The sequence below is a fragment of the Bombus impatiens genome, unplaced genomic scaffold (genome assembly GCF_000188095.3).
Source record: "Bombus impatiens unplaced genomic scaffold, BIMP_2.2 scf_0107, whole genome shotgun sequence".
Taxonomy (NCBI): Eukaryota; Metazoa; Arthropoda; class Insecta; order Hymenoptera; family Apidae; genus Bombus; species Bombus impatiens.
This window is the reverse complement of record NT_176526.1, coordinates 137,273-152,915: the sequence shown is the minus strand read 5'-3', so window position 1 is coordinate 152,915 and position 15,643 is coordinate 137,273. Positions and strand designations below refer to the sequence as shown.

Sequence of the window (15,643 nt, the reverse complement as noted above, 5' to 3'; positions counted from 1 at the left end):
ATTCAATCGAGACATTTGCATTTTCCATCGTTTTCAACATTACGATAGAAGAATATTTCTCTATCGTTCGTTCTTTTCTTCTTGCCATAGAAACGATGTTTATTGCCTTTTTGTGTGTTCACTATTGTGTAGGTATTGTATTGTGTATTGTTGTATAGTGCACACGATAGTGTGTAAGTATTTGCAATTCAATGAAAGCATTGATATTTTGTACTGTATTTTCAACGTTATTATAGAAGGCTGTTCATTATCAATTCCTTAAATTCTTATCATAGCCGGGCTCAAATGTTTTACCGAAATATGGAATATATTTGCATCGCTTAAGTTACATATGTATTTTCAATAAATAGCTAACACTTGATCAAATCTATAGAAAGTTCTAGAATGTGACTCGTGTCACATATTCCAATCGTTTTAAGATCTGAACACTGACAGATACACTTACAGTCACTTAACTTGGTAGTGTCCGTAGAAACAATATTCGTTCATTTTTGGTATTATTGCTTTTTATTTATACTAATCGATATCGACTATTGTTTTCAACAATATATACAACTGTTTATGGTTCGCTGAGATAAGATCAGAGGCGAAACTTAGATCGAAGATCTTTAGTTAATGTGTATTTTATATATCTGCAATAATTTGGAAGCGTGATACATACGTTTGCTAATTAATATTTCTGGTTGTAGTAACACGAAGAGTTTGTCTGTCTGTTTAGAATACTCGTCTTAATCTGTCTTATAATTGAAAAATTAAAGAATCTGGAGAGAAACAGGTAGTCAAGTAACAAAATAGTTCTATACGGTATGACAATTACGAACGCCAATTTTATTATTACATATTGACTTTTGCAAATTGATTTAACCGGGTTATAGTATACTGTTATACGTAATTATGATAATTAGGAAGGACCAAATCGTTCTCGATAATTAAAGTCTTGGGGAAAAATAAGCGAATTGTTCGAATGCTTTTGAACGATAGTGTACATCGTCCACGCGTCGTTTACTCATTTTTCCATCATTTTTCCATCATTTTTTGCTCCCCTCGCGTGAAAATGGAGCCGCGTACTCGTCGAATCCAGCCATGAAAACCGAGAGGCATCGTGCTAAGCGGCTCTTCTAGCGGGCAACCACCGTGTCGACGTGAAAGCATACCATGGCCTACCATTTTCCATTTTATTATTTATAAGCGTTACTTTCGTTCTCGGCCACGTGCAACTTTGATTCTATCTCGTCATCTTTAGACTGATAACGCGTAGTACGTTTTTCCTAGATTTTTGTTAACACGGCTAATAAATACAAATGAAGATTGGTCGCTGAAAATTGGTCAATGAAAATTGAAGTGATCGCTGAAATGTCTCAGTTTCGATACACTTTCGTTTCATTAGATCGTGAATTTTTATGCAAGCGGGTATTTTTATAAAGCTAATTAAACAAATCGAATCCAAGTAGAAAATTTCATTCGTTGAATATTATAATAGGTACTATACTTCCCATATTTTGCATAGGTGCCATACTTTGGATATTGTTCATAGGTACCATAATTTGAATATTTTTCATAGGTAGTATATTTTCGATATTTTACATAGGACTATAGTTTGGATATTTAGCATAGGTACTATACTTTGGATATTTAGCATAGGTACTATAGTTTGCATATTTTACACAGGTACTATACTTTGCATATTTTGCGTAGGACTATACTTTGGGTATTTTATATAGGTACAATATTTTGGATATGTTGTACAGTTACTATACTTTGGATATTTAGCATATGTACTATACTTTGGATATTTTGTACTGCTACTATAATTTTGATATTTTGTACTGGTACTATAGTTTGGATATTTTGCATAGGACTATAGTTTGGATATTTTGCATAGTTTGGATATTTTCTATATTTTTGCATATTATGTACATTCCGTGCATTCTTGCACTCTTCATAAATCGGTATGTAAAAATCTGTTGTACAATTATGTTACATATTTTCCGTCTTGAAGTTTTTGTACTTTCGCCTATTGCATAATTACACCAATATTACTAATGAAAGTTTACGAGCCCCAAGTCAGATGCTACTACAGTATTAATAAATACGCTTATACAATGGTAATAATTTTTGTAAAACGCGAGGCGAATTCCCCAAATAGATTAACAAATTAACAAGTTACTTAACTATTATCTCTGAGAAGAAATTATAAAATTATGAAAGAGAAGTTATGTAACTTACGACTTGCAATTTATCAGTCTAGGAATATTATTTTTTGGTCACTTATTACACAAGAAGTCTTGGTAACAAATTCAGAATTATAGTTAATGGACATTACATTTTTATTTCTTCTCTTTTATTTTCACAATAGAATATTCAAGCCGCTTGTTAATCGATTGAATTGGCTAAACTAAGAGCTCTGAGATCATCCAGTCTGTAGAAAATGTGGAGAAAAAATATACCAACTTCGAACATAATATCATTTTGCAATCTTTTGATGACGACTTCTTTTCTAACTTGGAATTGCTACTCTACTATTGGAATAAATCCAGCGAATCGAGAGTTTTTAATTTTGGAAAGAGAAATTGGCACAGATCGCTTGGCCATGTCGCAGTGACACGATTCCATCGTAATTTTCTTATTCCGCCTCTTGCGGTTGACGCGATGATGAGACATTGATCCTCGAACAAGCTAATCGTTGTTCCAGGCAATTCTCGTGTCCTTTTACAATTTAACAAACCACGGATAAAGCCAACTCCCTGTCGATTCACGTGTTGGTTCACCGTTACACAATCTGTTCGCACAGGTCATGTTTCGAAGTTGCGCGGTTCAAAATTTAATCTGATTCACTTTAGAAGCATCCAAGTAGTTGGTTTAATAAATTAAGTTAGGATTGTACGTAATTCGGTTAGATTGTGCATAGGACTCTGCATAGTTAGCAAGTTCAAACAGAATCATAATTAGATGCGCTTAGATCGGTGTAGGTCAGAAATAAAATCACGCGGTAGTGGTATCTGTGTTATTCTCTGAATTTTAATGCTATTAAATCTTCGTCTGTGTATATTAGGCAAGTTGAGGGATGGTGCAGAGTTTATTTCTCGAATTTTAGCAAGATTAAACGCTTGGAGCATACGTACAAATTTATTTAATAAGTTTTAAATGCACCTCCCCTGGCGAGCGGCGAAATAACGTTTCACGCAACATTATTTTGAAAAAATCATAGCTAAAGTAAGTTGTTGTTTTATCGACGTCCCTCGATTGTTTAATGTATGAAATCTGTTCCCAATTATGTTTGTCTCGTCAGACTTTAAATATTCGTCGAGATACTTCTAAGCTCTGGATTCAAATACGTCGCGCATATTTCAGTATAAAATTTCACTAAAGGGCAACGATGGTTACATAGGGACGCGGCACGCTGTAAATTTCGAGCACAAGGCCTGTGAAGCGAAACCGACTTGACATTCCCATCACAACCTGGCGTGACTAGCGTCTCAGATGAAATAGCGTTACGAGGGATCATTGTCATTATCCTAGTCATTCTCCAAGCGACCATTCATTACCACGAAATTCCACTGACTCGCTTAGACTCGATAATGTCGGTCGCTTAGTCCTGGAAAAACCACGTTATTATCCTCATACTTCTTCATGCAACTTAAGATTATATAAATGCATATAGACCGTAATTACTTCGACCGGAAGCTAACGAGTGTTTCACCGAAAGTGCCAAAAAAATTGGTGAAAGTATGCAGGACAATCGCATTTAAACACCGTCATGCGATTTAACTCTTTCGAGATGCTTTTTCCCGGCAATGACCGGCAGTAATGCAATAATTTGTGCTTTGGTATATCGAAAGATCAAAAAGAAATTTGGTATATATTTTTTGGTATATATTTTAAGCATATATACGTGGTTCCATCTTTTACAGTGCGATCATTTATCGTTTCTTATCGTTTTCAGTTGCTGAATCCGGCCCTTCAGTATTGGCCTATTTATTATGAAACATCTTTGTACGTACAAGGTTAAGTTGATAAAAGTTAGGTTATGACACTGTCAGTTCTTAAGTATTGCCTACTTACGCGACATCTTGTACATAGAAGGTTAAGTTGATAAAAGTAAGGTTATGACACTATCGACCCTTATGTATTGTCTACTTCTTATGAAACATCTTGTACATACAAGTTTAAGTTGAGAAAAGTTAGGTTATGATACTATCGACGCGAAGTACGGTCTGAATGGCAGCAATAAAGGTTATTAATTTAATTAATTTAATTTCGGAAGGGTCATGACACACAGTTTCTTGCTTCCCCGTTGTAAAAAATCATCTCTCTTGGAGGTTATCTACTTCAATTGCGTTACAGGTCACAGACCGCTTTGGCCAATTTGTCGCGTTGAAAGTTTGAGAATCCTTTGATACGCTCAACTATTTTATCGCTGTCGACATTGTGACTTAAACCAACGATTATTATTCAATATATTACCACACTGGTTGGTCAATCCACATTCTGGTCAATTGGGCAATCCCGTGCAAGTTTATCGGACTGTTTCACACGTGGGGAAAAGGCCAGAATGGAAAACATGTTATTAAACCTGTTAAAAACGTGGGATTTTTAATAGCGTGCACGTATGGAGGAGAAGGGATAGTTAAGAACCAAGGTTAATTGATTAAGGTTCTATGATTAAGTCTAGATCAGGTCAGTCCTACGAATTCCCTACGAAATTTACATTAGAATGACTTTCTAATATTACCTAAGAATCTACAGAGGAGAATTTTATCATGGGAACCTGACCTGAATTTTAATATGAGCTAATCTAAACCAAATTTGGACGGACTTCTTCAGCCTTCGTGTAGGACTAACAAAGAAAAGTCACACAATTGTATTATTCGTAGCTTCTAATGGATTATCCAATTTTCCATTATACGGATCCATGGATTTTCATGCATCTGTGAGAAATTTAAAGATACAAAAATGTACACAGTATGCGTACAATCTAAACAACTATGAAATACAATGCGTAATTATAAAGCTACAAAATATAAATACATGTAAAATACCTAAAATAGAGTTCTCGTTATGACGCTCAATAGTAAAGAAAACACATCTAATTAAAAAAAAAAACACGTTAATTCCAAGTACTAATTCTTTAATCGTGTGGATAAAAACATAAATTTGCATAAAAGACCGCAGTCTAGTTTTTCGTATTTCTTAGCAGACGAATAAAAAGTGGCAGGATTAAAGAAGCATTACGGTAGTTTAAAAGATCATGTAACACTGGAGTGGTTGGATAGACCGGTAGCTCTAGATCAGGGTCTCCTCTTACATTCTCTGGATCAATGTCCTCGTCATTGTTTCTTCAGGAAGAAGCTCGTTCTTTCTGGATCATCAGCCCCCATACAGGCTACCGTAACCCTATACCGCGCATTCTTCCTTAACATCTCATCTGTCTCATCTGTCTAGTGCCTCCTCCTACCCTTTCTCGTTGGCTCTTGTGCACGTTGGTTCAGTCTCTTTCCCAGGATCTCATCTCTATAACGTTTCGTATTCTAATTTTTTTCAAAGAAGACATACTTTTACTTAACGTTGTATGTTGTTGCTTTCGGCATCATCTATATCTTCTTTCGAAATCTCTAAAATACGCAATCCTATGAGGCAACGGGTGTCACGTAACTAAAGATTGTACTAAAGTTACGTACGAAGAAGATGGTCTTAGAAGCGGCCACACTGAACCACAGGAGATTGGGAGAAACGTTATTTGAGAAAATTTGGAGTAGTTGCGGTAAATAGCCTGGAGGCAAACCTAATCCTTTTGATAGATCACGCGAGAACATTAAGCGTTAATTTTCAAGAAAATTTGTCATCATCGTGGAGATTTGAGTGGAAGAGTGAAAATGGGGAAGTGTCACTAGACCGCATAATTACGGAAATCGTGATTTGAATGGAAATAAGATGGCAGATTTCACGGATAAGATTGGAAAGCTACGTGGACGCGGTTATCCGTGGAAACGGAAGGACATTGGCTCCGGACACGGTAGGATTCGAGCGTGAACGACTTTCTAAAACCACTTGCACTCGATTCCAGCTGGTTTTTCCATCGGTGATTCGATGACGTGGTTTCGAAGCGTGGTGTACGCAGATCTCACGATCTGGATGGCCATCTTTCTCCTCTCGTCACGGAGAAAGTAGTCAGTCGACCGGTCATTGGGTAACACAGCTCCTTATTCGATCTGCAACGATTGGATAACAGTCGCGTAACAATCGAGCCAACCTTTTGTTCCAGCTGTCCAATGAAATCGTAACTTGGCCGACGTAATCGCGCTCTAATCAGGCTAATTAACAACGATTGCGCAACTTTCACACGGTTAGAAACCAGTCGGTGAAGCTTTGCCATTATTTGGAAAGCAAGCTTCGTGGTGTTACGTCATTTCTTTTTCGAGGTACGGTAGAAACAAGAAGAAAGTCGGAGAAATGAATTTTTCAAGTTTCCATTGAATTTGACTCGGATCAGTTTCAATCAGACTCGTAGTTTGTGAACTTAAGGAACTCGATAAACCGATCCCCGCGAATAAATAAATTTTCCAAGCTTCGGTCAACCAGTTAGCTGTTTCTGACGAGTATACTCGTCGTTAAAGAATTGCGATACTTTGTGTTATGACGCGCCTTGTGAGTAATAAAATAAAACAGTCATTTCGTTACGACTTAATTCTATATCATAACAGCCACGCATACTCTGTGTTCGACGAGTATACTCGTCATCGCTTACTCCTTGTCACGCATTCCAGGTGCCCTCTTTTCAAAGAGGTAGCAACAGTTGACTGGTTAAACGCGAGCTGAACTCTCATTAGCTTTGAACTGAATTCTTACTTTGATAAAGAGATTTCTTGAGTAAATAAATTTCCCAAGTTTAGGTAAACTTTGAGTTGCACTTTGATTTAATATAATAACTTAAGAATAACAAGTTCGACGTCTCTGCTCTGAAGTTTGATAAGCATGACTTAATACACTGTGGCTCCAGAGTTCGCATTGAAGGAGCTCCAGTTGATTCGGTCGATTTTAGCGTCTTTTAGAATTCGATTAAAAGTTTTGATGAGATTTCTCAGAACATTTTTTCAATAGACTTTCCATTATCGCAAGAACTTTTATTGGAGAGTTTGGCCAGCTGACTGCGGAGGTCGACGCCCTGGCAGGAGCCGTGTTTGTGTTTTTCGCTGGGCAGAATCTGACGTAAGGCGAGTTGCGAGTCAACGAGCTTCCCAGAAAACAGTGACGGCCCGTTTCTTCGATCTTGAACCAGACTTACCGCAATCCCGTTCCGAATCCGAAGAATCGACAGCTGACGATCATTTCGCTATGCCAAACGCGTATTGTGCCGATCTAGGTCAAGTTTCGTGCGTCATTTTTACGCCCTGTTTTTCAATGACGCTTTGGTCGAATTCGCTTAACCCACTTTTCATTTAGAATTTTTAATATATCCCTGTTTTGTTCTTTTCGGCTATGTCACAAGGAGGATGACGATGATGACGATAATGCGCAGTGAATGTGAATTTCGTGCGGCGGTGGTGGTAGTAGTTTGGTTGGACCAAAGAGAGAAGAACGGATGTGTGCGATTTTCATCGCTAAAATTGAACTCGAGTTTGAGACACGACTGGCTACTTAAGCAGAGACGGATGTCTGCGTTATTGCACTAAGTGTGCTTTTCCATTGCGTCACGAGCACAATAACAATCGTCTACGTAATTTTTTATTCGTCTTGTCAAACATTTTGTTTCTCTTTTTCAATCCGCCTAATCCTTTGCTCGACTGGTTTATTTTCTTAACACTAACCTTGCCAGGCCCGGTCAAATGACCAGCTTCAAAATCGTTATTTCTTTTGTCCATTTAACTTTGTGAAAATTCTCGTGTTTTCTGATTAATCAATTTCTCAGTTGTTAGTATGAGAATTTACATAAAGTTGGACGAGCAGAAGAGATAACGATGAACGATTTTAAATTAAATTTTGTAACCGGTCACTCGACAGGCTCAGGACAGTAAAGTTAAGTTGGAATATGCCAAGGAGTAAATTGTAAAATAGTGAAAAATGGAGAAAAGAGAGAAAGAAATTAATATTTTAATATGACACACTTGAAAACGAGGATAATTTATAAGATCCTTTCGAAAGTAGCTTACAAGTTGACAAAGTTTTGTAAGACACCAAAGGTACAGCTGCTATTGAGACTAGCAACGATCGAATATCTTCAATATCTCGATATTGTGACGAGAGATCTTTCCAAAATTACGAAAAGACGATCGTGGAAATTAAATAAAATACAACTCATTGGATCTTAAATTCGCTCTGTCCCTGTTAAATAGAAAAGCTAATTATACCTTTGCCCTTTTAACCTTCCTTAATTAGAAAAATTAGTAAAAATTAGACGACGACTTTGTATCGATTTCAAACTGTCCTAAAGTACTCTTAATCACACGTTTCTCTGTATTCTTAGCGTTTCTTGCTGCTTCTTTCAGAAATCGCTTACGCGAGCGTAGATCATGTTCTCACGTAAAAAAGCATCGATTACAACGAGTACCCGTTTCGATGGAGTTACATTCGCAACCTGTAATTTCGCCATGGCTGATCGGACATCGTAATAGTACTCAGGCATTCGAAATATTCCTTTAAACGTTGCGTTACGCTCTTTTTTCCACTTATTTCTTCCTAATTTCTTGCCCCAAAATTGCGAAATAGTCTGTCGTTAATATTCGTATTCGTTGGTTGCGCTACAACAAACAATTCGCTTCACTTTCTATCGTTTTTCCCGGTTTTCTGACAGCACCGCTCTGCAGTTATAGCAATTATGTCATAAATTTCAAACAACGTTGATCGATCGCTATCTGCGTGCACGTCTGAGAACCAGTTCCTTCGGAACTACTGTTAACCGCTATGACAATCTTCAACCGTATGTACAACGCGTTCAACTATAATAGAATGGACAGGCTACGAACGTTATTTCTTTACCGATGGTACTTCTGCCGTTTTATACGGTTTCCACGACACGAAGGTAGAATACTATATTTACAAAGTAAATTCCAGGCATCTTTATTGTTTCTCTGTATTGTGAATAGAATTATCCAATGGTCTCTGCTCTAGTTATATACCATACAAGGGGCCATTTTTAAGCAATTCCACCTGAATATCTGTTTGTGTCGTGATGATGTAAAAAATATTCTATAAGCAGTTTGAACGTCCTGCATCGAAGGGCCAACGTCCTGTAAGAATATTTGTGCTTTGCAAGCTTGTTTTTCCTGAAATTCTTCGATACCATTTAAGCTACCTATAAGGTATCTTTTCCATTATCACTGAACTGAATGAAAGAGACGTTTAGGTGGCCTTACTTAAATGCGCCACCCTGTATGTAGATAGTTTGTATTTATACACAGTGCAGAGTATATACAGTTGGAATAGTGTGGGAGTAATTGTAATAGACGATATGTTATAACTTGTAGCAGTTTCTAAATTAATTGGTTATTTAATCAAATTAATTCATAACTTGGTTAAAATTCATTGGGATATCTTCTTGTAAGGGATAAGAAAAATGCATTGACTACTCCATATAAGCTATATGATGAAATTAAAAGAAACAATGAGAAAGAAACACAAATGAACAAATACAATGAGAAAAAATATACTTACATAGTACAGTGTATATAGACATAATATAAAATAAATAAATATATATATAATATAGAATATAATATATAATATATAAATAAATATATGTACATGAAATAAATATAAAATAAAGTAGCTTTGTCAATGTCTTGTCTAGATGTGGAACAATCTGACATGCGTGGACGATTTCCTAAACCGGGCATTTCACAAACTGGGTCTGGTGGTCGGCCGTCATCCCGGCTACTTCGTGATAGTTCCGGTTCTCGTTGCCTTCATCTGCTTCACCGGATACCAGAGAATCCATTACGAGATAGATCCAGAGTATCTGTTTTCTCCGACAAATGGACCAAGCAAAATGGAGAGGGCGATCGTCGAGCAATACTTTAAGGTCAATTACAGCCACAAATTTAACCTGGGTCGCATTACCAGGCCAGGTGAGTCAGATTTTACAAGGAAATACCGACGCCGGTCAATTCACGGCTACTTTTTATAAAATACGTCGGCGAAGTTCAAGGAGAAAGTGCATCAACTTCTCTTTTTTCTTGTTTGTATTGCGTGTAATTTCATACTGCGTGAATTAACCTGCTGTGCAGACTATAGTTCGTTGTTGTATCGTCTGAGAACTTTCACGTTTCATCGAGCCCATTGTTAATCAACTGCTGACTGGAACGATTTGCGTGTTTCCCTACGCATTTTACTTTTCAAATTCTTTTTTCGTTAGTCTCCCTGTCAAATCGCTGTTTGTACGAATCTTAATTACTCGCAAACGTATTCGTGTAATACTTGTCGATTTAAATAGGTCGATTCGGCCACGTGATCATCACGTCCAAGGATGGAAACGATAATCTGCTGAGAACAGTAGTGTTCGACGAACTCAGGCAGCTGGACAAGATGATCAGGAACACGAAAGCTACCTACGAAGGGGAGGAGTTCACTTATAGTCAGATTTGTGCCAAATGGTTGGACACTTGCTTCAACAACGACATTCTGGACCTACATCACGTCATAGAGTAAGTGTATTGCTAGAATCGTGGCATTGTTAATTATTAATTTCATTAAGCAACAGATTTTTATGTATTTTTAACGTGCCAGAAAGATGTACAATGTTCTGAGAAAATGTCGAACGTAAAATTGAAACGGGAAATCATCTACACTAATAACAATTGTTCATACTTTGTACAAGCTTGAGATATTTTTTAAATCAGCAAGATACAATTGCATACTTTGTCATCTTTCGTGAAAAACAATATTTAGAGGAATATTTTTAAGACTGATCCGTGTGTTCGAGGGTCTAAGTAGTCGGTAGCACTTTGCAGGGATGTGGAAAAGAGGGAGCTGAACCTGACGTTCCCTGTGACATTGAACCCCATCACTTGGGACATTCACCTGTTACCAGTCTATTTTGGAGGTAGCGTGATCGACGAGGACCTGATCATCGAGTCTGTACCCTCCATGCAGCTGGCCTACTTTCTCACAGCTGACAATGCTCGCCAGGATGCGATGTAAGTTCGTGTCCAAGCTTCCACGTTACATACGTACTTGCTACTGTTAAATACATTACAAACATTTTAAAACTGTAGAAGAGAACGTAAGAAATTGACAAAATCGCGAGCATACGAAATACCCTGATCCTATGACTCACACTGTATATCTAAAATCCTTTGCATCTTGAAAATAGCGGAGCAGCCTGGGAAGAAGCGTTTCTAGAGACGCTGAGGCAAGTGGAGGAGGACAACGTGTTCAAGCACATCGCTACCGCCAGGTTCGCTTCTAGAACCTTGGAACTGGAGCTGGAAGAGAACACCAAGACCATAGTACCTTATTTCTCGAGCACGTTTATCCTAATGGCTCTGTTCTCTGTGGTGACGTGCATGATGACCGATTGGGTACGCAGCAAGCCCTGGTTGGGACTTCTTGGAAACGTCTCTGCGGCAATGGCCACTGTGGCGGCGTTTGGTCTCTGCATATACCTGGGTGTCGACTTCATCGGGTTGAATCTGGCTGCACCGTTCCTCATGATCGGTGAGTGGACGCGAATGTGCCTCTCTCTAAGGCAAAGTAGCGATATGATATAAGATCATAAATTTCATAAAATATAGGAGACAGATGTTTTAGATTTGAAGCTCTCGTGATGATCGATGGATGTCATGCTCTTGACTTTTACGAAGACGATTGTATTATGAGTGGCATTCTTGCGTTAACGCTTCGCGAACGTTACAGTTCGCTTCTTCAGGATACACCTGAACATTGAATTTCCGGAGTGAAAGCGTAAGAAGAACGAAATATTAGGTGGTTCCATAAGTTACGCAGTTGCTTTATTTATATTTATTTACTGTTTATTATATTCTATATTATATTAATTTATTTACATACATAGCTCTCGTCTAACGACAGTTTGTTTTCGTATGTTGGACAAACAGAAAAACGTATCAGTTGCGTAACGATTGATCGACGATAAAAAATTTCTTTACCATTTATTTGTTAAATTATGTATTCAAATTTCCGATAACGTAGTAAGATCTATATTATTCCTTTTAGACTCAACTGTTGTAAAATATTACATTATTTACCGAATGTCCTGATAATTCAGTGCACGAAGCGTTAAAGAAAGAAGCGCGTAACTTTCCTCTGCCAAGATGGAACAAGATCGTAGAATGGTACTTGATTAGTATTCTTTGGATGTAGATACATCGGCAGATGAATATATAGAATTCTGACAAAAGAGTAACGTTTCGCTCTTTATTGGCGTTCGGTGCACTTTCGTTTGCGATACGAGGAGTCTAATGTAGGTTAAATAGATTCTATGTCATAGCGGTTCGCGTAATACTGAGAAAATTACGATAGCACCTAGAACGCCAAGGATTCAACTCGAGTCCTATAGAATTCTTAATCGGATCAAAAAAGTCCCGACTCATGTTCGTTGTAATTTGAATTTGCCAAATTGTCGGAAGAACTGCGATTCTAATGTTATACGGAGTGAATGATCGATCGATGAGCGACTCATTGTTGTGCGAATTCTCAGAATAATAAGTGCGAATGAAACCACAGCTCAATGTGACTCGCATACTCTTCACGATGACTTAGTATCGATCTCAGAAATGGCAGACGAACTTTGAGCTTTTTGGATACCTTGGATACTTTCGAGTATTTGCGATACTTTTGGGCACATTCGAATACTTCTGATGCTTTTGGATACTATCGAATACTTCTGATGTTTTTGGATATTCTCGAATACTTCTGATGCTTTTGGATACTTTCGAATACTTCCGATGCTTTTGGATACTATCGAATACTTCTGACGCTTTTGGATACTTTCAAATACTTCTGACCTTTTCGATCACTTATAGTATATTTTTATACTTATAATATTATGGATACTTTTGATACTCGCGAATACCTTGGACATTTTCGAATACTTGGATAGTTTACGAGAACGATACCTTGGATATTTTATATATTCTTTTCATATTAAATGGATCCTACGGATTTTGTATGTTTAAATTTCCAATAAGAATTGGCGTTCTGGTAATTCGAAAAGAAAGAAGAAAGATTTCTCAATGATTCGGTCGGACGTGTGCAACGATCGTGGCTGCCTGGTGGCTGGTGCATACGAGCGTAACGACGGAAGGGAAAAGTCGCGACGGCGGCTTCCGCTTTTCACGCAAATCACCCGGTGCTTGCCGATTCCAGCCTGTTTCCCTGATCTGTGGCCAGCCGATCGAATCGAGGAGGGCTGTTAAGCAGTGTTTTGCAACAATTTCGTCAATGATCATTGCGTTACGACTCGGTTGCTTTCCCTAGTATACACAATCTTTGATTCATTGTAATTACGCCTGTTGTTGTTGATCCTTTCGATTGATCCGACGTTCTTCTTAAGCTGCCAGATAAATATTTCTCATAGCAATTAGTATAATAATGGAATTGTACAATGTCTATAATTGTCAATAATTGTACAATGGCTAGTATTGTCTAATGGACTGGTGAAAAACGAATGTAGGTTACATAACGAGTACATTTCTATCGACCTCTCAATTTTAACTTTACTTTCGCTCCGCTGTTAAAAAGGAATATTTTAATATAAAGCGAGTAAGAATGGAAGGAAATTACCAAGCACAGCTAAGGATGTAATTGCCAAAACAAACGATGTATCTGATTGGAACGGTACGATAAGCGATGGAAATTTACTATGTTCCACTCTTTAAATATATGTGTCGCGTTCAATCGGCCAGTAACTCGCTGAAATGCAATGTTAAGCGCACTGAGGTGAGCGCGAAACGACAGAAACATGAATTTCCGGCAGAAATCCATCGAACGAAAGATGGTTCGATGGAAAAGTTTGGATGGTAACGCGGGAAATGGTGTGGAAATCGGTCGTCCTTGCTTGAAATTGAATAAATGCGTTTATTAGCGGTTATAAATCGTCGTCCAAATGTAGACAGGCTGAATCACGAATAAGCCAGCCATTCTGATTCACTCGACGCATTAACTGCCGCCTTGTTATCACGCTAATGGCACTGTGGTCGTTTTTATACCGACCGAAGGGGTGTTTGCGCCGACAAATCGCTCCCACAATGACTCAGCTGTGTCACGTTGTATTTTCTTTTCTTTTTTTTTCCTCCCGTTCATATTAATTTACAACCAAGCAGCCTGACGTTACTTCCGATTAATCGAACTGATCGATCGAATTGTTTGCAGGTATCGGAATCGACGACACCTTCGTCATGTTGGCGGCCTGGAGACGAACCAGTATAATGAAACCGGTGCCCGAAAGAATGGCTGCGACTCTCAGCGAAGCTGCTGTCTCCATCACTATCACTTCGCTCACTGACATGATATCTTTTTTCATTGGCATTCTCTCGCCTTTCCCCTCGGTTCAGATCTTCTGTATTTATTCAGGTCCGTAGCATGCGATTTACCTAAACGCCAATAACTCCAAGGCCAAATGGATGATCCGTTACTTTCTTTGTCTCAGGATTCGCCGTGGTCTTCACCTTTGTCTTCCATTTGACCTTCTTCACGGGTTGCGTAGCTATTAGCGGTTACTGCGAGCAGAAGAACCTGCACAGCGTATTGTGCTGCAAGGTGCAGCCTCTCTCCAAATCCTGTAAGTCTCTGTCGCTCATATTTCTCCTTGTTCGAACATTAACGTGTCCTAAGTAATACTCTGATTTCTACGTTCCGCTACCTCTAGCGCGACGATGACCGAAACAAGGCTTAACACGTTGACTGCCACGGCACCCGTATTCGGGTGACAGCAAAGTTTCTGGTAGGGCCGCGTCACCCGTATTCGGGTGGCGCTTATTTGACTACTCGCGAAGGATCGTCGTAGGTATTTGAGAAGATATTCTAGAGGAAATAATAAAACTATTGAATTGTTATGAAAGTAATACGACAATGGTTTATTAAAAAAATTATTTACTCGCATTACTAAAATATCAGAGGACGCTTGGTACTGCGGCACGCCGACCTGACGGAGATTTCAGTGAAAAGACGCGTGGCAGTCAACGTGTTAAAGAGTTAAAGGAGGAAGAAACCAGGGCCGCGTTTATACTTCTGGAAGCTCTAGGCGTGCAACTTGGTTCTTAAACGTGGCCAAACAGGGAGCGAGATGCCAGCTTTTTGCGCCTAACGCGTATCATGGTAAACGTGGCTCTGGAAAAACGCTGTAATTTTGCGAAACTGAATTATAATGTAATAGACCAGCGTTGGTAGAAACAAAATGTTTAACGCGAAGTTTGCTCATACTCGAATATTAGTTTTAAACTTTCTTCTGCCCACGACCGTAGACTGTCCGATTCTGAGAAGAATGTCTAATCCGAAATTTCTAATTCCGAATAAAAAAAAGAAAAAAGAAAAAAAGAAAGAAAGAAGAAAGCGAAATTGGTCGAACCAGATTCAGAACTAACGTTGGAAGAAGCTGCGACACTGTGAGAGCGAGAAATGGAGCTGCAAGTGGATACACACGCATTTTCTTGTTACGTAACCTTGTGACGTTGAAGAATCCGCGGTGGTCGGT

The 15,643-nt window shown here is 38.4% G+C and overlaps 1 protein-coding gene across 3 annotated transcripts in view; it reads left to right on the top strand.

The window, feature by feature from the left end:
- The window catches only part of LOC100745402 (patched domain-containing protein 3), a 39,952-nt gene that overhangs the window by 18,651 nt on the left and 5,658 nt on the right, over positions 1 to 15,643 (top strand). For 2 of the 3 annotated variants that reach the window (XM_012380812.3, XM_033318676.1), the window contains 6 exons: positions 9,785 to 10,061; positions 10,427 to 10,637; positions 10,944 to 11,129; positions 11,306 to 11,649; positions 14,323 to 14,523; positions 14,600 to 14,731. In XM_012380812.3, coding sequence (XP_012236235.1) covers positions 9,785 to 10,061; positions 10,427 to 10,637; positions 10,944 to 11,129; positions 11,306 to 11,649; positions 14,323 to 14,523; positions 14,600 to 14,731 — 1,351 coding nt within the window. Of the gene's footprint in view, positions 1 to 9,784; positions 10,062 to 10,426; positions 10,638 to 10,933; positions 11,130 to 11,305; positions 11,650 to 14,322; positions 14,524 to 14,599; positions 14,732 to 15,643 lie in introns of those variants that run through there. The other variant, XR_004460943.1, reaches the window with a different exon arrangement.